The sequence below is a fragment of the Aulonocara stuartgranti genome (assembly GCF_965226115.1).
Source record: "Aulonocara stuartgranti genome assembly, chromosome: 15".
Taxonomy (NCBI): Eukaryota; Metazoa; Chordata; class Actinopteri; order Cichliformes; family Cichlidae; genus Aulonocara; species Aulonocara stuartgranti.
In genome coordinates this window covers 35,093,543-35,118,384 of record NC_138951.1, presented here as the reverse complement: position 1 = coordinate 35,118,384, position 24,842 = coordinate 35,093,543, and the positions used below count along the sequence as shown (strand labels likewise).

General features: G+C 42.9%; 1 protein-coding gene across 1 annotated transcript in view; it reads left to right on the top strand.

Moving 5' to 3' along the window:
- LOC309688663 (E3 ubiquitin-protein ligase rnf213-alpha-like) overlaps window positions 1–24,842 on the top strand; it is a gene marked incomplete at both ends in the record, with an annotated part of 113,477 nt that overhangs the window by 30,879 nt on the left and 57,756 nt on the right. The window contains 12 exons of the mRNA XM_082504534.1: window positions 10,223–10,369; window positions 12,071–15,646; window positions 16,247–16,377; window positions 18,124–18,219; window positions 18,325–18,446; window positions 18,557–18,670; window positions 18,776–18,825; window positions 23,345–23,495; window positions 23,613–23,748; window positions 23,984–24,169; window positions 24,403–24,527; window positions 24,628–24,788. Coding sequence (XP_082360660.1) covers window positions 10,223–10,369; window positions 12,071–15,646; window positions 16,247–16,377; window positions 18,124–18,219; window positions 18,325–18,446; window positions 18,557–18,670; window positions 18,776–18,825; window positions 23,345–23,495; window positions 23,613–23,748; window positions 23,984–24,169; window positions 24,403–24,527; window positions 24,628–24,788 — 4,995 coding nt within the window. The remainder of the gene's footprint in view (window positions 1–10,222; window positions 10,370–12,070; window positions 15,647–16,246; window positions 16,378–18,123; window positions 18,220–18,324; window positions 18,447–18,556; window positions 18,671–18,775; window positions 18,826–23,344; window positions 23,496–23,612; window positions 23,749–23,983; window positions 24,170–24,402; window positions 24,528–24,627; window positions 24,789–24,842) is intronic.

The window sequence follows — 24,842 nt, the reverse complement described above, 5'->3', positions numbered from 1 at the left end:
GCATTTGGCCTGGACGCCTCTGTCGGGTGGATCGCCTCAGTGGGGCAGGTGAGCTAGACTGAGAGTCTCCTACCTGCTCATCACAGCACTCATGTCGAGGTAACTCAGGTTCCACTTCTGACTGAGGCAAGCTAAGGGCTGCCGAACTGTTACTCCCCTCGCGGTCACACTGGTGAGTCTCAACTTCATCTCCATTCTCAGGTGCCATGGGACCCCCTCTTCCTAATGGACCTCCTTCGTGGGCTCCAGCCACCTCTGACAGATTCTCAACAATGTCCTCGGCATCTATCACAGGTGTCCTTCGTCCTGGCTCTTCAAGATCTCTCGGGCTCAGAACAGATCCTCCTTCCAACTGAGCCTGCGTCTGCCTACCCGGTTCCAATCTGTCCTGGCTGACAGCCTGTTTCCCGGAAGGGACGGTTGTTCTGAACTCAGCCTGGATTGGTGGTACCCTCAGCCAGTAGCCACTACCCGGGTCATCATCTGAATCAGAGGTCTCAGCATTTTCTATCCGTCCTTCCCTGTCTTTACCCCTCACTCGAGCATTGGTCTGTTTGTGAGTCGATCTTAAGGTTAGTTTAGTTGGTTGTGGTGGGAACTCTACTGGCAAATCATTGACCAAGAGGAGCAAGTTCCGGTGCAGGGTCCGAGTCCTTCCCTGGTCATTACCCTCTGGATGGACGACATACACTGGGTTATCCGAAGCCTGTTCCTTGACCACATATATCCTGTTCTCCCAGTAGGAGCGTAATTTGCCAGGTCCACCCCGCTCGCCTAAGTTCCTCACCAACACTCTGTCCCCTGGTTTCAGTACCACTCCCCTCACCTTCTGATCATAGTACGACTTCCCCTTAGCACTAGCCGAAAGGCTATTTTTGGTGGCAACCTGATAGGCCTCTGTCATTCTCTTACGCCACTTTTCAGCATACCCCCCGTGCGACACTGGTTCAGTTTCCTCAACCAGGCCCAACAGCAGATCGACCGGAAGGCGGGGGTGACAGCCAAAAAGCAAGAAATATGGGGAATAACCAGTGGACTCATGACGAGTACAGTTATATGCGTGTACAACCTGTGGGAGATGATCTTTCCATGTTTCCTTTTCTTTGTCTGTCAGGGTACGCAACATCTGCAGCAAGGTGCGGTTGAATCGTTCTGCAGGATTACCCTGGGGGTGGTATGGGGATGTCCGAGAATGACCAACCCCTGAGAGCTGCCCAAGAGTTCGGAAGAGCTCATTTTCGAACTCTCGCCCCTGATCGTGATGGAGTTTGTTGGGGAACCCGAAGCGAGGTATAAAATCATTGTAGATCCGCTCGGCTGCAGTCCGCCCGGATTTGTTCTTGGTCGGGTAGGCCTGAGCGAACCGTGTAAAGTGGTCGACCACCACCAAAATGTATTCATACCCGCCTTTGCTTTTCTCAAGATGTAGGTAGTCTATACAGACAAGTTCAAGTGGTGAGTTGGACTTCAGGTTGCCCATGGGTGCACGCACATGAACTGTGGGTTTCTTTTGTTTAATGCAACAGCATTTCTTAGTGACGTAGTCCTCTATGCACCTCTTCATGTGAGGCCAATAGAACCTCTCTCGTGCGAGATGAAGGACCCTCTCAGTACCGACATGACCCATCTGGTCATGAAGATGTTTCAAGACCATAGGCTGGTACAGGAGAGGTAGGACTAGTTGTTTCCGTTCGGGTGTTCGTCTGTACAAGATTCCACTTTCGAGGTGTAATCGGTCCCACTCGCGGAGGAGTTTACAAGCAGATCCTTCTAACGACCTCCTGATACTCTCACTGAGTCTGACATTAGACTCTTTAAGTCTGATGACCTCCTTCATCGTGGGGTCATCCCTTTGTGCCTGCATCAGGTCATCAGGTTTGACTTCCTGGAGAGCCGCGCCTGGCTGCAGCATGACATCCTGGGAGGAAGCTAAAAGGACAGCCGCCCACGCAACTTCTTTCTGCTGGGCTACTCTTGCTCCCTCCCAAGCCGCTCTCACCACCTCATGTGACAGCTCTTCGGTGCACACTGACGCAAGGTTGTTCACATCCAGAGGAACGCGGGACAGCGTGTCGGCATCTATGTTTGTTTTTCCTGGCCTGTATTTGATGCTAAATCGGAAATCAGACAATTCCCCAACCCATCGATGACCAACTGCGTTCAGCTTAGCTGTGCTCATGATATACGTAAGCGGGTTATTGTCTGTGTAAATGGTGAAGTGTGGTGCATAGAACAGATAATCTCTGAACTTTTCACACACCGCCCATTTAAGAGCCAGGAACTCCAACTTGCCACTGTGCAGGTGGTAGTTCCGTTCAGCAGGCGACAGGGTTCGTGACCCATAGCCAATGGCGCGCAACTTCCCGCCCTGCTGTTGGTAGAGTACAGCGCCCAGTCCCTGCTCGGATGCATCAGTGTGCAAAACAAAGGGTTGGTCAAAGTCTGGATATGCTAGCACTGGAGGATGGACTAGCATGTCGACCAGTTGTTCCAGTACCCTCTGATGCTCAGGAGTCCAGTCTATGGGCGCCCTTGATGGCATTTGAGGCCCTTTGGTTTTACTCTGATGGCTACGAGTGGGCCGTTCTGAAGACTTGCTCTGGAGTAGCTCGTACAGTGGCTGAGCTATCCTCGAAAAGTTCTGTATGAAAGAGCGATAGTAGCTAAGGAAGCCCAGGACCCGCCTCAGATCACCCACCGTCTGCGGTGACTTGGTCTTCAGGGCCAAGACAGCCTCCAGATCCTTTGGGTCAATCCTGACGCCCTCAGCGCTAACTAAGCGCCCCACGTAACGAACTTCTGCTTTAAAAAGCTCACACTTCTCAGGCCGCAGCTTCACACCGTGGACCTGTAGGACCTGAAGAACTTTGCGGACCACCTCGACATGGGCTTCAAAAGACTGTGAGTAACAGAGGATGTCGTCAAGGTATGGTACGCAACAGTCATCCCTCAGCGAACCTAAGATCTCTTCCATACTTCTCTGGAAGGCGGCGGGTGCATTAGTGAGCCCAAACGGGATTCTCACCCATTCGTATAGGCCCCAGGGTGTGGTGAAGGCGGTGAGATGGCGGGAGCCTTCATCCACAAACCCCTGGTGGTAAGCCTTGCCTTGATCAAGGATGCTGAACCAGGAGTATCCCCCTAAGGTGTCAAGCAGGTCGCGTATCCGAGGTAGTGGGTGTCGGTCCGGAACAGTTTTCTGGTTCAATAGACGGTAGTCTATGCAAAGACGGAGTGAACCGTCTTTCTTCCGTACACACACGATGGGAGCAGCATAAGAGGACTTGGATCTTACTATCCATCCCTTCACCAGGAGGTCTTGCACGTACTCTTTAACCTCCCGTAGCAGCGGCTTAGGTATGGAAGTATATGCTCTCTGCACTGGTATTTTCATTTTCAGATCAGGATTACAACCAATATCATTCCCATCCCTCGCAAAGGCCCTGCACTCGTCGAACAACATTCTCTCCACAATCTCTTTTTGTTCCTCCTCCAAATGTTCAAGGTTCACTGGCGGATGCCATGACGTTGGGAGAGGTTCAGCTGGCTCCACCGTTACCTCGCGAACTGTTACGGTAGGTTGGGACTCGTTTGGGGCCTCGGCCTCCACAATACGTTCAACCGGCTGTAGGGTGCCCAGGGCAGTCTTCCTCGTCAAGGTGATATCATGTTTGGTGTCGTTACTCAGGGCAATGGCGACGTACGGCTTAGCTGGATTCTGTATTTCAACTAACCCCGTCCAAACATCCAACTGCTCTAGGGCCTGATTACCCTCATCAGCCTCAAACAGCACCAAACAATCAGGTGGATTCATGAATGATGGAACCCGGCACTTTACCCAGGTGACCTGTCCAGCAGGGATAATCACATCCCTTTCACCTGTTCTCAAGCGCCCTTGCTTCATGTTTGGCTCTGCTGTCTGGATGAAGCTTACGACCACCTCAGCTTTCTCAGGGGGAAGACAGATGGCATTGCACAGCAAGGTAACAAGAGTAGGTATCAACCGCTCTGGTTGCCCCTCAATGATCTGTTCCAAGACATTGAAACCGATCAATGGTTTGTCCATTGGCAAAGTACTGACGAGGACCGGAGTACTGACGGAGAGGCTGGGGTCTTCACCCCCCGGTAAGTTGATCATGATGGGTACCCAGCCATCAAATGGTATGGTTTCCCCATTGACTGCGCACACTTTCAACTCATCAATTTCCTCGATGATCTCTGACAGAGGTCGCATGACTAAGTCAGGCAAGTATCTGTCTTTCCAATCTCGACTTATGATGCTAACTTGAGCACCTGTGTCAAGTAGTGCTTTCACTGCTAAGCCATTCAAATTACACTGTATGAGGGCTTTCTTACCGATTAGCTTAGCAACTGCCCCACGTTTAGTGTGGGGTGTCATAACATCAGACGTAGCGAGTGCCTCACCCTGCTGCCGGTTAACTCCTGATGTGACTGGTGAGGGGAGACTGGGTTTGCTACTGTTAAGGCTAGGTTGGGTCCTCACCTCCCTTAAGCGCTCACTGTGGGGCTCTCTTTTGGACTCGGTCACTGGGCGCCCCGCTGCAGAGACCGGTTCACGTTTCCCTGGTTCTTAGATTTTTTTAAGCAGCCAACCGCCCTGTGACCCTCTTCCCCACAGATGAAGCAATGGCAACAATCTGGACGGTTCTGTTCAACACAGTTTGGACACCCAAAGGTTTTGTCTTTTCTGTTTCTTGACCTGTTTTGTGAGTATGGGTTCGCTAGGTCTGAGGCTCGTGCTAGAGTCTGTTGTCTCATTGCCTCCACCAGCCCAGCGAGCTCATTAACTTTAGCTGTGAGTTCTTTAATCGGGTCAGTCTTAGTTATGTCAACTGGTCGGTCTTGCTTACTACATTCCTGGATGGTGTTGAGCTCAGACTGAGCACTATGTGCGTTAGTTGTGTTCTGTCGACGGGACGAGCCTATTCTCTTTTGCCTCTCACTTTCCTCACTAGTGATTCTCATTATGTGGCGCAAAATTGTTTCATCACTCACCTCTCCGCTTGACAACAGAGGTTTTAACTCTCGCCTAATGTCACTGTGCTTATACCCAAGCCCCTGGTAGACTGAGTGCAAGAAAACATCCTGAACAGTAGCTGGACTGTACTTTATGCCTGCATCAGACATTTTGGATGTGAAGAGGACCCGCTGCTTCAACCCTATCACCCGGTAGAGAAACTGCTGTGGTGTCTCACTCTCGTCTTGTCTGGCACACATTAATTCCTGAAAGAGTTCTGTACTATTTTTCTCTCTCAGGTGGGCCTGGAGGAACCCCTTCAGTTCAAGTACAGTCAAATCGTCTTTATTGATTAGCATATCTTTAAAAGTTCCAGGCTTTATTATCCTGAGCACTCCACGAACTATCTCTGCGTCAGGGAAGCCTTCTCTAATCCCCTCATCCATCTGTTTGCAAATGTTGTTGTAGCTAATGTTGGATGAATGGTCACCAACTTGACCCCCTTGTACTCTAAATTCTCTTCTCTGGAGATAAGAGAGGTCTCTCAGAGAGATCATCCCCTCATGAGTGGGCTGGGCCCGTGACTTCCCGGGTGGGTTGGGTTGAAATGGGTCGCTCTGTGTTAGGTTAGCTTGAACTAGCAAACCTGTTGGCTGTCGAGGTGACTGTTCAGTGGGGACCATTACACTTTGTCTCAGTTTTTTACCAAGCGCCTCATAGCTATTTAACATCTCCTGCAGCTCAGTGTTAGTGATATCAGAGATAGAGCTAGCTAGGCCAGTCAGACTAGTTGTACCTGCAACTGGCGGCCGGTTAACCATGTTAGCTATCGTGGTCACCGGAACAGGTTGCGTAGGACTATCACCCATGCCACTTGAGGGGTGAGCTGGTTGCAGAGTTTGTGTAAGTGTCTGTGTAACGGGTGAATCTGCGTACTCACTATCATCACATACTTGTGCCACAGTATCATCCGCTAGTTTCCCGATGAATCCCACAACCACTTCCGTAAACACGTTGACGTCATCGTCGGAGCTGTTTCTGAACATGCCCCAGTCTGCGTCATCGAGTGCGTCCTGTAACGCGGCCACCAATTGATCCGTCCAGCGCGCGACCTTCCTCTGAACCGGAACTTCCTGTTTCAGCCTTTGTTTGTATTTTGGCATGAGGAAGATGGCGGCGTGATCAGATTTGCCAAACGGAGGGCAGGATTGTGCCTTGTAGCCGTCCTTGACCGTCCTTGAATATATTCAGAGAATATATTACGCGTTTCGTATCGAGCTGAAAAGGAACACAGTTAGTCCCGTACTTCAGCTAGAATGGAGAAAGACACAAGGCTGGAATTCTGCGTCTTTACGCTGTCAGCTGCCTCTTCTTCTCTCAATCTCTCCCCCTCCCTCTCCTGTTGCTACTTCAATCATGAAACTGATCAATGATCAGCTGATCAGCTTTTCTCTCTTGTTTGTTTATCCCCCACTTTGCGCCAGAAAGAGGAAACCAGCGGATGTCGCGGTAAACAACAGCAGCACATTTAAGCTTGATCAGCTGCTGTTAGAATTTATTTAATATTACTTTCTAGTATCAGCTGATTTTTGTTGGAACCACAGCCGTAAAAGCTGCTGGTCATGATATCGGTTTGGATATCTGGTGAGAGGGAAACATGAAGATGAAACCAGGAGATGTTCTTACTGAATCATCAGAGCTGAACAGGTGATGGAGAAACGGGTTTACCTTTTAGGTGACATGAATGAGTTGAAGGGAAGTTATGAAGTGTTTCTGAGAGACAAATGACACCAGGATCCTTTTTTTACGTAGCTGACAGCTGGTAACTGTGCAGGGGCAGGTGTAGCAAAGTTTTGTCGGGGGCCAGTTAGGGCATTAACAGGGAAAGGGGGGCACAAAGAAATACTTTTCTTTCTTATTCTTATTTAAAATGTCTAGCTTTTATTAAATATCTGAATCTTACAACCAAAGTTTTTATCTGATGTAAAATGTATAGAAATCATACATATACCAACAAGACAGTGTACAGTGGCTTGCAAAAGTATTCGCCGCCCTTGAACTTTCCCACATTTTGTCACATTACAGCCACAAACATGAATCAGTTTTATTGGAATTCCACGTGAAAGACCAATACAAAGTGGTGTACACGTGAGAAGTGGAACAAAAATCATACATGATACCAAACATTTTTTACAAATAAATAACTGAAAAGTGGGGTGTGCGTAATTATTCAGCCCCCTGAGTCAATACTTTGTAGAACCACCTTTTGCTGCAATTACAGCTGCCAGTCTTTTAGGGTATGTCTCTACCAGCTTTGCACATCTAGAGACTGAAATCCTTGCCCATTCTTCTTTGCAAAACAGCTCCAGCTCAGTCAGATTAGATGGACAGCGTTTGTGAACAGCAGTTTTCAGATCTTGCCACAGATTCTCGATTGGATTTAGATCTGGACTTTGACTGGGCCATTCTAACACGTGGATATGTTTTGTTTTAAACCATTCCATTGTTGCCCTGGCTTTATGTCTAGGGTCGTTGTCCTGCTGGAAGGTGAACCTCCGCCACAGTCTCAAGTCTTTTGCAGACTCGAAGAGGTTTTCTTCTAAGATTGCCCTGTATTTGTCTCCATCCATCTTCCCATCAACTCTGACCAGCTTCCCTGTCCCTGCTGAAGAGAAGCACCCCCAGAGCATGATGCTACCTCCACCATATTTGACAGTGGGGATGGTGTGTTCAGAGTGATGTGCAGTGTTAGTTTTCCGCCACACATAGCGTTTTGCATTTTGGCCAAAAAGTTCCATTTTGGTCTCATCTGACCAGAGCACCTTTTTCCACATGTTTGCTGTGTTCCCCACATGGCTTGTGGCAAACTGCAAACGGGACTTCTTATGGTTTTCTGTTAACAATGGCTTTCTTCTTGCCACTCTTCCATAAAGGCCAACTTTGTGCAGTGCATGACTAATAGTTGTCCTATGGACAGATTCCCCCACCTGAGCTGTAGATCTCTGCAGCTCGTCCATAGTCACCATGGGCCTCTTGGTTGCATTTCTGATCAGCGCTCTCCTTGTTCGGCCTGTGAGTTTAGGTGGACGGCCTTGTCTTGGTAGGTTTACAGTTGTGCCATACTCCTTCCATTTCTGAATGATCGCTTGAACAGTGGTCCGTGGGATGTTCAAGGCTTGGGAAATCTTTTTGTAGCCTAAGCCTGCTTTAAATTTCTCAATAACTTTATTCCTGACCTGTCTGGTGTGTTCTTTGGACTTCATGGTGTTGTTGCTCCCAATATTCTCTTAGACAACCTCTGAGGCCGTCACAGAGCAGCTGTATTTGCACTGACATTAGATTACACATAGGTGCACTCTTTTTAGTCATTAGCACTCATCAGGCAATGTCTATGGGCAACTGACTGCACTCAAACCAAAGGGGGCTGAATAATTACGCACACCCCACTTTTCAGTTATTTATTTGTAAAAAATGTTTAGAATCATGTATGATTTTCGCTCCACTTCCCAAGTGTAGACCACTTTGGTCTTTCACATGGAATTCCAATAAAACTGATTCATGTTTGTAGCTGTAATGTGACAAAATGTGGAAAAGTTCAAGGGGGCCGAATACTTTTGCAAGCCACTGTGCATCACTGACACAACAGCGTTTGTTTTCATTCGAAGGCTTTATGGCTTTTCCGATAATACCTGGTGGGCCGGTCTCTAGTTAAAATGCCGGGGATATTTTTTGTCCCAGTCCAGCACTGGGCACGACACGCAGTGAATTAATCTGAGAAGGTGCATTAAAAAATAAATGGCCGGCCAGCGGTGCACATCAGAAATTAGCTCGCATAGACACATTAGTTGTGCCGCTTCTTAATGAAAGTATCTTAGCTAACAACCCCAACTACCAGATTCAACTTGTAATTGGCTAAAAATAACTTAGCCTACCTGTGAGAGGGACGTTGGTAGCTGGTAGTTTTTTCAAGCGATGTTGAAATTTCCACATTCCGACACTTCAAATGCTTCAGGAGCTCCCTGCTCAGCGCAGCATCAAACCAGAAAGCTTTAATGAGCAGTCTCGCATTAACTGGCTGAGTTAATGGCAGTTAATGCGACATCGAAATGCAGCTGATTGAACTGAAAAACTCGACCCTGTGGGGGTCAACGTTTGCAGAACTACGAACGTAGCTGGAATCGAAAGCTGTGCGACATCACTACCTGACAAGTTTAACTGTCTTCAGAACTTTGCAGAGGACTTATAGACAGTATTTGGTTCTACATATCTATGTGAGCAGATTTTCTCTCACACGAAGAGTGTCCTCACGTAGCCGTCTGAATGCTGGACACTCGGAGACCAGAGATCACATTAAAATGTGTATCTCTGTTTTAACAAACATGCCACAATGGCCCAGTTTTTGTTTTTTTTTATCATTGTTGTGAGGAGACCATAAATAGCACTTGCATTTTCTGTTGTACAGTTCCTTTGCTGTTATGGAGTTCTTGTTATGGATAAAAAGTGTCTTTTTTTTTGTTTCGAAATAGCTGATAACTATTTGCTGATAGCTGCCAACATCTGCGAACAAATATAATTCTATAAAGTTGTTCTATATAGTGTGTAACTGTTAATATAGAGCGTTATTAAATTTATTGCTAATGCAATCATATGGCGCATTGACTTCTGAGGAAATTTTAGATGGCACTCATCATCAGAAAGGTTGCCAACCCCTGTTCTAAATGGTCCACTCATGCCTAGCAGATAAGCTCTGTGGAGAGACTAGCCACTGAAGCCACTGCAGTCTACTTCTACAGGTCTTCCCAGGGAAACTCCCGGTGTTAAGAGCTGTTTAGAGATCTCTGAAGAATCACAATATCTGGGTGCAAAGATGTTTCTGCGATGTGTGCTCAAAACTTCCGTTGTTTGCTGATATCAGCCATTAGCTGTCAAACCTGCACAGTGAAAAGTAGGCCTGCAGCAGCTGTAGGTTGTTGTTTTAGCTGCTACCCTACCTTGACAAAGGTTAACTGCTAAATGGGCAGTGAGGTTTTCTTTCTTCCAAGTCTTGTTAAAAATTCTACATTTTGCATCAGTCTTCTCTCTTGTGGCGTGAGCTGACCTTTTTTGCCGTTAGCAAACTCACATTTCTTAAAATGTCTGTTCTAATGCATTTACAGTGAAGCTGCATTCATTTGCACACACATAAAATAATTTTGGTCATAATTTTGTTTATTCAGTAACAGAATTTTAATTTTGATTTTCCAGGTGAAAAAAGGCCTGGATGAATTTATATTCAACTTTTTCTTTTTGCGGTACCTGATGGATTCAGATGGACAGATGTGGCACTGCAGCCAGAACCACTGGTATATCATTGAATTACTAGAACCCACAAATGATCAGACCACCAGATTGGTATGTGGAAATTTTACTTTTTGAGCAGTGTTTATCATATGAAATACTACTACATAATTTTGTTGGTTTAATTTAGGGATTTTATTATCGTGTCCTTTTAAATGAAAAATTTTGATAAAGCAGATTTTTAAATAATTAGCACAATATTCAAGTACATAATGCCAGACTTTTAGCGTTTAGTTTCAGCTGCAGGAAGGAAATATTGTAACTGGTAAATTATGACATACAGTCAGTGTCAGGTTCAATTTCTTCAGAAGGAAGTTACAGGAGAAATATCTGTCTTTTAAAAAGATTTAATTTGCTTCGGCAATTAGAATTACAAGTTTACAGCGCTGAAACTTTCTGTGAACACAGCCATCTATCTTCACAGGATGACCCTGGATTGGGCTGTACAGGTTTTTATACCCCAACAATAACACAATATTATTATGACTGTCTTCTTTCTGGAACCATGCTGGTGTCTCTATTTGACCTCCTCTTCACTCACCCGCTCACTCCCGACCTCTTTATCTGCTTGAGAAAAGAAAAACACCCCCCTGCCTAGCCTTGATCATTTTAATAGTACCCTACTACTACTGATCCTATATATCTAGTTCGGGACTCCCTTTGGCCCAGAGAATATCCTTCTATTATCTACTGTGACTTGCAAGCATGCAGCAAAAAAGACCCTCTGCGCTACTACATTAATTCTCAATATTTCAGCCCAGACATACCGCTGGGCGAGGATTTTGACCATCAAAACACGGAGCGCCAACTCGTTTATGAGCACATTGCGTTATGTATATAAAATAATAAAAACAGCTTTATTTAATCATTTTAAACTCCAACATCCGGGAAAAAATTAAGTTTGCCCACTAAAAAAAACTCATCAGTCTATTATTTCAATTCTAGGTTTATTTCAACAGTGAGAGACAGAACAATAACAACAAACTCCAGAAAAATGCATGTCAAAAGAGTTGTGAATTAATTAGCATTTTCTTGAAGGAAATAAGTATTTGATTCCTTTACAAAATGTGCTTTAGTACTTGGTGGCAAAACCTTTTTTGGCAATCACAGAGGTCAGACATGTCTTGTAGTTGGCCAAGTTTTGCACACAATTCGGGGGGGATTTTGTCACACTCCACTTTGCAGAACCTCACCAAGTCATTAACGCTTCATGACTGTTGTTTGGCAACTCGAACCTGCAGTTTCTTCTACAGATTTTCGATAAAAAATTTCGATAAAAGATTTTTAAATAAAAAAAGCACTTTCACCCAGCCATCCTCTGAATCACTGAGATGTTCAGTAGCAAACTTCAAACGGGCCTTTGCATGTGGTTTCTTGAGCACGGGGACCTTGTGGGCACCTCAGGATTTCAGTCCTTCATGGTGTAGTGTGTTACCAACTCTTTTCCTGGTGACTATGGTCCCATCTGCCTTGAGCTCATTGGCAAGATCCTCCTGAGAAGTTCTGGGCTGGTTCCACATCATTATCATTATCATTGAAAGTCCACGAAGTGAGATCTTGCATGGAGCTCCAAACCAAAGGAACTCCAGGCACTTATTTTATGGTTTTTGTTAGTGGGCAAACTTACAAAACATTAGGGGTTCAATTAATTTTTCCCTAACTTAACAGGTATTTGCTGAATATATGATTGGAGGAGAGAATGATATAGTTTATAATAGAGTTGCTTATTCTAAACTTTATTTTATATACTTGCAGGTAAAAAACGAAAACTTTGGATTCTTGGATGTTTTCCCAAAGGTGTTTTGCCGTCCACCAAAAGAGGTTTTGGCTTTGGAAATGCAGAAAGAACAAAATCCAACCATAGCCTGTGATAACCCCCTCATGGATGATGAATGTTTCAGGAGTGAAGCTTATCAAAGACCATACCAGTACCTCACACGTTTTCACAACAATGACAGTCTTGACAACTTTACTTACCGAGGCATTGAAGGGACTCATGCAAAGTGTCTTCAGATACTCTTAAGCTATTGTGGTATAACTGATCCATCATGGGCAGAGCTGCGTAACTTTATCTGGTTTCTTAATCTTCAGTTGAAAGACTGTGAGAATTCGGATTTCTGCAAATTTGAGTTGGTTGGAGACACTCTTTGTGGATTCAAAAACTTTGTGGTTGAGTTCATGATCTTGATGTCTAAAGACTTTGCAACACCATCACTATGCATCATTGACCAGAGCCCAGGGAGGCAACACGTTGACATCAGTGGACTAAAAGAAAAAGACTTAGCTCCATTCCTCATTAGAAAAAGGTGGGAATCAGAGCCACATCCATACATCTTTTTTAATGATGACCACATGTCCATGACATTCATTGGATTTCACCTTAGGCCCAATGGCCAGAAAGGGGTTGATGCAGTAAATCCTTTGACAGAGGAAGTGATAAAGAAGAATATCATGAGTCAAAGGCTGTACAATGGCTTAAAACTTCAGAGAGTTCCTTTTAACATAGACTTTAATCAGCTTTCTAGAGCTGAGAAGATTGAGCATCTGTGCAATGTTCTTGGCGTCAAGTGGCCAACAGATCCTGATGTAACATATGAACTGACCACCGACAATATCCTCAAAATGATGGCAATTCATATGAGATTCAGGTGTGGCATTCCTGTCATCATAATGGGGGAGACAGGATGTGGCAAAACAAGGCTCATAAAATTTATGTGTGAACTAAGAAGATGTGGAGCACCAGCAGAAAACATGAAACTGGTCAAAGTTCATGGAGGAACTACGTCAGAAATGATTTATGAGAAAGTGAAGGAAGCTGAAACTCTTGCAAGGACCAATAAAGAGAATCATGAGCTTGACTCAGTTCTTTTCTTTGATGAAGCAAACACCACAGAAGCTGTTAATAGCATCAAGGAGGTCCTTTGTGATAATTCAGTGCAGGGAGAAGAGCTTGGCTCTAATACAGGCTTACAGATAATTGCAGCATGCAACCCTTACAGAAAACATACAGACCAAATGATCAAGCAGCTGGAAGCATCAGGACTGGGCTACCGGGTTCGGGCTGAGGAGACTGAAGACAGACTTGGCTCCATCCCTCTCCGCCAGCTTGTGTATCGTGTTCATGTGTTACCACCCAGCATGATACCTCTGGTTTGGGATTTTGGACAACTCAGTGACACAACAGAGCAAATGTACATTGAACAAATAGTACAAAGACAGGTGAAGGCCAGCGCGATTGACATGAGCAATATCCGAACAATAATTAAAGTGTTATCGGCATCGCAAAAGTTCATGAGGGAGAGGAAAGATGAATGCAGCTTTGTCAGTCTGAGAGATGTTGAACGTTGCATGCAAGTATTTCTGTGGTTCCACAATAATCACCCAATGTTTGCTGAAGCTCTAAAAGCCTTGTTTCAACAGCAACCTCAGAAGGGAAAAAGCAACGAACCACTTTCACCTGTTAGTGACAGAGTAATCTGGTCACTCTTGATGGCTACTGGAGTGTGCTATCAGTCCTGTTTGGAGAGCAAAAACAAATATCTGAAAACTATCAGCCAAATTCTTCCTGATGAGTATAAACCACAGAGAATAATGCAGGAAATTCAACTCATGCAGGACCTCCTGCTCAGTGGTGTACCCATGGCTGAGACAATAGCCAGAAATGAGGCTTTGAAAGAAAACTTTTTCATGATGGTGGTCTGCATTGAGCTGAGAATTCCCCTGTTTATTGTTGGAAAACCAGGAAGCTCCAAATCACTATCTAAAACTCTAGTTGCAGATGCAATGCAGGGTCCTACATCACATTCTGACCTCTACAAAAAGCTGAAGCAAATACATCTGGTGTCTTTCCAGTGTAGCCCTCATTCAACTCCTGAAGGAATCATCAATACATTCAAGCAATGTGCCCGCTTTCAAGAAAGCAAAAACCTGGATGAATATATTTCAGTAGTTGTTCTTGATGAGATTGGATTGGCTGAGGATTCCCCGAAAATGCCACTGAAAGCACTGCACCCATTACTGGAAGAGGGTTGCGTTGATGATGAGCCAAAACCTCATAAAAGGGTTGGGTTCATTGGAATTTCCAACTGGGCACTGGATCCTGCCAAGATGAATCGTGGAATTTTTGTGTCCCGTGGAGATTTAAATAAGCAAGAGCTCATCAAAAGTGCCAGAGGAATCTGTTCCTCTGAGCAACATGTTCTTGAAAAGATCAGTCACCTGTTCCAACCTTTAGCAAAAGCATATATGACAGTATGTGATAAAAGCAAAGGATTTTTTGGTCTGCGAGATTTCTACAGTCTGATAAAAATGTTATTTTCAATTACCAAAATGTCTAATGAACCTCCTACTGCAGATCAGATCACCGGAGCAGTCCTGCGAAACTTTAGCGGAAAAGATGATGTTGATGTAATTGACATATTCAGCAGAGAAGTCGGAACTGACTTTTCCAATACTAATATCACAACTATTGATATGGTTGAGCAAAGCATCTGTCCAGCTTCCAAAATGGAGGAAAGTCGTTACCTTTTAGTACTCACAAAAAACTTTGCTGCTCTTCAGATTCTCCAAAAGATATTCTGCTCTCATCAAATCTGCCCAGAGATAATCTTTGGGTCGAGTTTCCCAAAAGATCAGGAATACACACAGATTTGCAGGAACATAAACCGTGTCAAAGTGTGCATGGAGACAGGACAGACAGTTGTGCTTCTCAACCTTCAAAATCTGTATGAAAGTCTGTATGATGCTCTAAATCAGCACTATGTGACCCTCGGAGGTCAAAATTATGTTGATCTTGGATTAGGAACACATCGTGTGAAATGCAGAGTTCACCAAAACTTCAGGCTCATAGTCATTGAAGAAAAGGAAGTAGTTTATGAGCAGTTTCCAATACCACTCATTAACAGATTGGAGAAACACTACCTTGACATCAACACTGTCCTCACAGAGGAACAGAAGATGATTGCCATACTACTGGAGGAATGGGTTAATGATTTTGTCTCCTTAAGTAGTTACTCCTCAGAAAAGGAGTATGATCCAAGTGATGTGTTCATCGGCTATCACTCAGACACTTGTTCCTCTGTGGTCATGCAAGTAACAGAGTGTGAGAGTACTGAGACTGATGCTCAGGTCACTCTGAACAAAGCCAAAGACATTCTGCTCAACTGTGCCACTCTGGACTCAGTGGTTCGTTTGGAAAAATCCAAACTGCCTGATGAGGAACGAGAGCATTTAATGCAAGAGTTTGTTAAAGAAGCAATGCACAGTTCACTGGGAGACTACATTGTGTATCACACCCAGCAGCCTGAACAGTCACACTTCTTATTCACTGAGGTAATTATTTTTAGTTTTGCATTTGTGTTTTGTATTATACAGCAACTGCATAACCTTATTATTAAAACCAGGTATGTAAAATATGCCTTCAATATCTAGGCCCAATAATATTGCTGTAATTTTCAGTTTCAAAAGAAAATATTAACCATCATCAATGGCATGTGTTGGTTTTTGGTGTCAGGCCTTCATAGTTATATAAAAGATTTTATTTTACAAGTAATGTTTACCAGATATGCTATTAACGTGTGACAAATTTCTAATTAGACTTATAAGTTTGATTTGGCTTTTTTTTATCCCATTGGAAAGTGCTGAGTTAATCAGTATATTGGTTAGGTTAGGTTTTAGTATAGTTTTTATTTGACATTATTAAAAGCCTGTTAAAGTTTCCTAACGGATTTCAAATGAAAAGAAAAGAAATTGAGAATATCTTTTGTGTAATGACAGGTATATAAACAATACCAAGCCGTTTGTGGAACACATAATAAATGACACATCAATGATGTGTGAAAAACACACCCCAAAAATATGGCTGGACTTTTCTGTTGGCAAACAAGAAACAGATTAATATTTTGTCATTCTTGGTTCTTTTCTATTCTCAAGGTTACAACCTTTTCCAGGCTGCTCACTGCAACAGATACTCAACAGCTGCAGAGCCAGATAAAGATAGATGTTTTACAGATGCTATCACTGCAGCAGTTTGATACTGAGTACTCTTTCCTCAAGAAAATCAGGTATGCATTCATAATATGAATAAATAAATCATCTGCTGGTGTTCATTTTAATGAAACTGATCACCTGCTGGGAGTGGCATTGTGTGGTGATGTGGTTAACACTGTTGCCTTAAAGCAAGAAAGACCTGGGTTTGAATTCAGGGGCCTTTCTGTGTGGCATTTGCATGTTCTCCATATGTCTGCATGTGTTTTCTCCAAGTACAGGGTGGGCCATTTATATGGATACACCGTAATAACATGGGAATGGTTGGTGAAATTAAAGTCTTGTTTGTGGCACATTAGTATATGTGAGGGGGCAAACTCCTCAACATGGGTGGTGACCATGGCGGCCATTTAGAAGTTGGTAATCTAGAAGTTGGCCATCTTGGATACAACTTTTGTTTTTTCAATAGGAAGAGGGCCATGTGACACATCAAACTTATTGGTAATGTTACAAGAAAAACAATGGTGTGCTTGGTTTCGACGTAACTTAATTCTTTCATGAGTTATTTACAAGTTTCTGACCACTTATAAAATGTGTTCAATGTGCTGCCCATTGTGTTGGATTGTCAATGCAACCCTCTTCTCCCACTCTTCACACACTGATAGCAACACCGCAGGAGAAATGCCAGCACAGGAATCCAGTATCTGTAGTTTCAGGTGCTGCACATCTCGAATCTTCACACCGTAGACAATTACTTTCAGGTGATCCCAAGATAAAAGTCTAAGGGGGTCAGATCGGGAGACCTTGTGGGTCAGATCGGGAGACCTTGTGGGCCATTCAACTGGCCCACGACGACCAATCCACTTTCCAGGAAACTGTTCATCTAGGAATGCTCGGACCTGGCACCCATAATGTGGTGGTGCACCATCTTGCTGGAAAAACTTAGGGAATGTACCAGGAGGGATCCATCCAATGTGGGTTAGTGTCAGACCAATAGCGGTGGTTTAGTTTCTTAACTTCACCATTCACATAAAAGTTTCCCTCATCACTGAACAAAATCTTCTGCGTGAACTGAAGGTCCTGTTCCAATTTTTGTTTTGCCCATTCTGCAAATTCTGTGCGCCGATCTGCATCATCCTCATTGAGATGATGCAGTAGCTGGAGTTTGTAAGGGTGCCATTTGTGAGTAGCTAATATCTGCCGAAGGGATGTTCGACTAATGCCACTCTCCAGTGACATGCGGTGAGTGCTACGCTGTGGGCTCTTGCTGAATGAAGCTAGGACAGCCACTGATGTTTCTTCATTGGTGACAGTCTTCTTGCGTCCACATTTTGGCAAACCCAACACTGAACCAGTTTCACGAAACTTAGCAAGCAGTTTGCTAACTGTAGCATGGGAGATGGGTGGTCTCATTGGGTGTCTTGAAAAAACAAAAGTTGTATCCAAGATGGCCGACTTCTAAATGGCCACCATGGTCACCACCCATCTGGAGGAGTTTGCCCCCTCAAATATACTAATGTGCCACAAACAGGACTTTAATATCACCAACAATTCCCATGTTATTACGGTGTATCCATATGAATGGCCCACCCTGTACACTGTTCTCTTCCCATAGACATGCATGAGGTTAAGGTAATTGGTGATTTTAAATGTATGTATGTATGTATGTATGTATGTATGTATGTATATATGTATGTATGTATATATATATATGTATGTATGTATATAGACACAAAGAAAGAGAGAGAGATATGAATCAACATATTGTTTAGTTATCATTCACTTTATTACTATATAACATGATGTCTATGTCTCAACACTAGGGAATTTCTGGGCTCAACACATACAGACAAAGTGCTCATTATTCAAGCAGAGTATGATGAAAGTTTCCACAGACGGAATATTCTTTCCTCAGCCAAGTGAGCAGGAAGATCATCTCATAATGACTTACTTTTATATAACCTTGTAACCTTAAGGAAACATATCTTATTTCTTTCTTTTTACGTCTTGTTTGGCTTTTAAAGGTATTCATGCTTCAATGAAATAAACAAGTATGATCCTACGGACGACACAAAGACATATGTGTACTTTGTCTTCAAACTACCTCGAATGGAGGGTGGGACTTCCTATGTTGGGTTTCAAGGCGGTTAGTCCTACCACACACACACACACACACACACACACAGAGGGAGGGCACAATTTTAGTAAGTGAAGTATGTAAAACTTGTATGTGTTTTTCTTAATCTGAATTTTTAGGTCCTTGGATATCTGTTCACATTGATGATCTTAGAAGATCAAAGGAGTTTGTTTCTGATATTCTTTCCCTTAAAAAGCTACGCATAAGTGACCTTTTTAAAGATCCACCTGCTGGTAATTCATCAAATCTTTTTTTCTCCAGAATATTTTACATATTAATAAACAAAACAACCACAGCAAAAAACAAAAAAAAAAAACATAATTCTCTTTCTTTCCAAGCCATGAAGACAGGAGACTACACTGGTGTGACACAAAAATCTGACTCTACTGTAAGTGCTATTTCCAACATATATTCTTAACCTTGAAGAACAGAGCATCTATATTTCCACATAGCCAAAGTACAGTTTACTCACCGGTGTTCAATGAGTAGATTTAGCATTTGTTGTCACTTTCACCTTTACTCCGGTTGTTGATTGTGGGACCAGCACCCCAATACAGCCTGGGTCGGCTCTTTATTTAACTAATATGATTCTATGAGTATTACCCAGTGTTGGGCAAGTTACTTTGAAAAAGTAATTAATTATAGTTACTAGTTACTTCTTCAAAAAAGTAACTGAGTTAGTAACTAAGTTACAATATTCTAAAAGTAATTCATTACTTGCCTTGTTCAGTATCATCCTTTTCAGCACAACCTCACGTGTCTGAATTTACAGTTATCTTTTGATTTTAACATACTGTATTAACACAATTGATCTAAAATCAGACAAAAAACATAAAATCAGTAGAAAAAGTTATATTTTTTTACTGTAACAACCACAAACATGTTTAATGAATCATATTTCATAACTTTAAATGCAAATATAAATTGTCAATTTTAAAATCATATGTACAAGTTTTGCAAACAACAAAGTTATTTGCGTCCATTTACCTTTTACCTTGATTTTTTAAATAACCATTTCAAACTATTTACAGAACAATTAGCTGTTCTGCATAAAATAAGATGCCACACAAATTATTTGTGCCACTCCAAAATAATAATTTCTGTCCACTATAAAGGAGAACGTCACAGCCTGATACCTGCAGATCTGACGGCAGCAGGTGTATCACTCCTGTTTCTACCTGGCGACAGCAGGCGCCTCATTGTTCTGACACACAACACAAAACTATCCACAACACTACACACTAACTACACAAGACAAGACATTAATTACACACTCCAAACACGCTAAACGTCACAAATCTCTCACATCTCAAAACTCGCTCTCTCTCTTTTTCTGCCGTCTTTCTCTCTCGCTTTCTCTCTCTCGCCGTCACTCCTAAAACTTCCCATGTTTTTTTTGTTGTTTTTTTTTTCATGCTAATAAGCAGAGAGTGCTTGCTAGCGCTGTAGGAAACGTGACAAAACTATTGTCTTCTCGGATGGGTTATCTGAAAAAAAATAAACCATAAAAACGATGTTCTTCCGTCTGACAAGAACTACTGGTAAGCCTTTACATTCATCAAATGAGCAACTTGATTTCAGTCCAATGATAAAAATTACCCTTCATCTATGTCATCTTCATCAAACGTCTTCAAGTAACTTAAAGAAGTCCAGACGCTTTTCTTTACAAGCTCTTTTGACTACGATGACCTGGATGACTGAGAACCTTCACAGACATATTGAGGAAAAAACGGCGCGTATATATTGTTTATCATGACTCTGGTTTTACGTGGCCTATCAACACAATTTAAAAACTGGTATATATCACCTTGTTGCTTTGTCTTTAAGTGGTCGCGTGATTGGCTTACCACAACTATTTTATTCTTCCTCAGTCAAACAGCAGCACTCATGCGATTGTTTTGCTCCCTTAGCTACAGGTGTTGTGCTAGACAGTGATTGTGATTACCGTCAGCGGGAACGCGCGCAGCTGCTTAAAGCTGTAGCGTCCAGATTACTTACGTAGTCAGCTACTTCCGTGCAACTGATATAAGATGCGGTAAGCTGAAGACAGCTTCCGTCTGTTTGTTGAAAAATAGTAATGGACCGCATTTTCTTGTTAGTAACTGTAACGGCGTTGTAACAATAGGAATAGTAATTAGTTAGATTACTCGTTACTGAAAAAAGTAACAGCATTACTTGTAACGCCGTTATTCCCATCACTGGTATTACCCAGTAGCCAATGCAGAGCTTAGACAGAGCCGATGGGTGAGGGGATTCACCCAGTTGTAACTGTCTCTAAGCCATTTGGATGTCTACCTTGCTTATCTCTGAGGGACCCTTGTCTCTGAGTAGCCTTGCAGGTCATTCCTCAGCCACACCCGTTAACAGCAGCTCCTGTTTAGATCAGTGCGCTTGGAATATGATGGCTTTTAGTTTGGTGGCTTGGAATACTAAGCACCAACGGTCTGTTAGTTTTAAAAGCCTGGAGCAATAGTGTGAGCTATTTATACTAATGTGGATAAATACTCAGGGTCTTTTAGCTTTACTGCTTAATGAAGGGTTACAAAGGAAAATTCCGCAGTTTAGTCTTTTTTTAATGCAGAATCAAATCAATTGAATTACTCAACCTACTATGAGCTAATGCTGACTTTATTCTGATCTTTGAGAGGAGAGAGGTTGGAGGTGAGGATGTGGATGCCTTATTACAGCAAAAATGAGCAAAAAACTGCTGGAATTTCCAACCGTGAACTCTAAGATCCAATCTTTTGAACTACTCATCTCGCAGAAGACAAAGGGAAGAACTGATAGGTTTGTAGCTTAAACCTATTCGCTGGAACGTTCAAGACTATTCAACTACACAGCAAAAAGCATTGAACACCACTTAGAGCTCTTTATGATTCTCGTATACGTGTCAGGGTTCCTGGGTCGGTGACCCAGTGTTTTCAGTTTTGTTCATGTTCAGTTTATTTTGCCACTTCCATGTTCTCACTTCCTGCTTTTCCTGTGTCAGCTCGTCTCGTGTCATTAGCCAGATTATGTTCAGCTGTGTACTCACCGGCCTCTCATTATCATCCTCATCAGTCTGTGTATTTAAGCCCTCTGTTTCCACTCATTCACTGTCGTGTCATTGATGTTGGCCAAGACCAAAGAGCTTTCGAAGGACACCAGGAAAAGTATTGTAGACCTGCACCAGACTGGGAAGAGTGAATCTACAATAGGCAAGCAGCTTGGTGTGAAAAAATCAACTGTGGGAGCAATCATCAGAAAATGGATGACATACAAGACCACTGATAATCTCCCTCGATCTGGGGCTCCACGCAAGATCTCATCCCGTGGGGTCAAAATGATCATGAGAATGGTGAGCAAAGATCCCAGAACCACACGGGGGGACCTGCTGAATGACCTGCAGAGAGCTGGGACCAAAGTAACAAAGGTCACCATCAGTAACACACTACAACGGCAGGGAATCAAATCCCGCAGTGCCAGACGTGTTCCGCTGCTGAAGCCAGTGCATGTCCAGGCCCGTCTGAAGTTTGCCAGAGAGCACATGGATGATACAGCAGAGGATTGGGGGAATGTCATGTGGTCAGATGAAACCAAAGTAGAACTTTTTGGTATAAACTCAACTCGTCGTGTTTGGAGGAAGAAGAATACTGAGTTGCATCCCAAGAACACCATACCTACTGTGAAGCATGGGGGTGGAAACATCATGCTATGGGGCTGTTTTTCTGCCAAGGGGACAGGACGACTGATCCGTGTTAAGGACAGAATGAATGGGGCCATGTATCGTGAGATTTTGAGCCAAAACCTCCTTCCATCAGTGAGAACTTTGAAGATGAAACGAGGCTGGGTCTTCCAACATGACAATGATCCAAAACACACCGCCCGGGCAACAAAGGAGTGGCTCCGTAAGAAGCATTTGAAAGTCCTGGAGTGGCCTAGCCAGTCTCCAGACCTCAACCCCATAGAAAATCTGTGGTGGGAGTTGAAAGTCCGTGTTGCTCGGCGACAGCCCCAAAACATCACTGCTCTCGAGAAGATCTGCATGGAGGAATGGGCCAAAATACCAGCTACTGTGTGTGCAAACCTGGTAAAGACCTATAGTAAACGTTTGACCTCTGTTATTGCCAACAAAGGTTATGTTACAAAGTATTGAGTTGTATTTTTGTTATTGACCAAATACTTATTTTCCACCCTGATTTACGAATAAATTCTTTACAAATCCTACCATGTGGATTCATGGATTTTTTTTTCACATTCTGTCTCTCACAGTTGAAGTGTACCTCTGGTGCAAATTACTGACCTCTGTCATCATTTTAAGTGGGGGAACTTGCACAATCGGTGGCTGACTAAATACTTTTTTGCCCCACTGTATACATAGGTTCATTAACATATGACGTATACATACAAACAAAGAGTACCTTGCCTGTGCGTTGTGTAAGTATGTGTGTGTGTGTGGGGGGGGGGGGGGGGGGGGGGGGGGGGGGGTCAGAGTGTGACCCGATAAACGACTTCCCTAAACCTGCTGGTTAGGAAGTCCAGCAGTTCATCTAAACAAAAGGCACTTAGACTAAAACAGATATAGATATGTTTATCCTACCACAAAACAATAACAGAAGGTACAACCTCTCCCATGCTCTCAGGACGTGGGTGTGAATGCCAGAACACTCTGGAATGCACACAAGTCTTTGCAGATCACTATGGATCAACCCTCTACCAACATGACATTGATTATACAACTCTAAGCATATATGAGTAGATATTTCTAAGCATAAATGACAATCAACAATACAAATCTAACAAGAACCACTTATCTCTTCCGCCTAAAGGTTTTATACCTGGTAATTTCTTTCTCCCCGTCTCTTTTGGACCTCAAATCTAATCACCCAATGTTCTGCCCCACTTTATCATCCTATCTGTCTTTTCAGGTTTTGGCAGATGTGCTTGATACTACAGATCTAGTGAGAAGTTGTGTCCAGAGTGCAGTGAGTATGCTGAGAGATGAAGTGGACAGTGGTGAATTCAGCACTAAGAGAGTTGAAAATCTGCTGATTCTTCTGAATGGAAACGATACTGAAGGTTAGAAAATAAGTCAGTGAAGATGATCTTTTAACATCAGGCCAGTGTTATGCAGAGTGAAATTGCAGCCAAAATACGGTTTACCAAAAAATGACACAAAATAATTTTACTTTTAAGGATTGTTTGCAACAATTATGAGGAAGCGTCTTCACTCACTGTTAAAGGACTACGAGGTCAACATGCATAATTCAAAAAGCTGGGTCCTGAATGAGGCATCTAATGTCAGTGCTCTACAAGAAGGAGGGACATTCCTGTAAGTTTCTGTACTATTTTCTATTATTATGATTTACTAGTAAAATTCAATTCAATCCATTTACTCCCTATTTATTAAAATATATTTCTGGTGTTAAATGTATACAACTGCAAGATGTTCATTGGTGATTATTATCACTCCAGATTTGATTGTTACCCATTTCATCTCTAACTTTGAGTAGGTATCAGTAGATATCAGCCTGGATTTAAGAAAATTGCATGAATATTTATTTCAGACACACATTGTGGAGGAAAGTCCAAGCAGTTGTCACTCCACTTCTAGCCTACTTAGTCTCAATCACTGACCGAGATTCTAATATGGACCTTCTCCGGGATGATGAGGAAGATATCAGGAACCTCTGGCTTGAGATTTTTGGGAACAAAGAGATGCTCAGTGTGCCGTATGTGAGGGTGGAAAACAAGTAGGTATCACTTGGTTATATAGTTAAGACATATTTAGGGCAAATTGTTTAATTTCATTTATATTGTTTTTAATCTGAAAAAGACACTGAACAAAGACAATAAGTCTTAAAACTGATGTTCCATTCTTTTGGGGTGAAGTGGTTCATTTTCTGGCACATGGAAAGGCATTAAAATTTAAGTGAATTATAGCATCTTTTATAATCTGAAATTTTAACTTGCCTCCCTTCTCTAGAGTATTCATGGTGCAAAGCCATATCACAGGCCACCACACTATGCACTGCCACATGCCTTTCAGTTGGTGGATCAAAGACCTTCTAGATGGGCTGATGATGCAAACAAGACAGTCAAGACATCAAGGTAAATATACTACACAAACAAATTATTAAATATATTGTGTCCAGGTATTGCCCTTTATGTTTCTTAAACACATTTGTGGCCTTCTCAGCCTTTTTTGTAGATTATTCTTGTGGTTATTTCCATGATTTGTTCTTGAAAACTCCACTTGGCACTTACATGGCAGAAAATGTGAATGAAAAAATGAAGAAAGAATTTTTCAGGAGATACCTGCATGATTTTGTGTCGATGACCATGAAAGTAGCATCAGATGAAGAATTAGAGGTGAGACAAATAAAATTATATTAATGTGATATGACTCTTAATTTCCTCAAATAT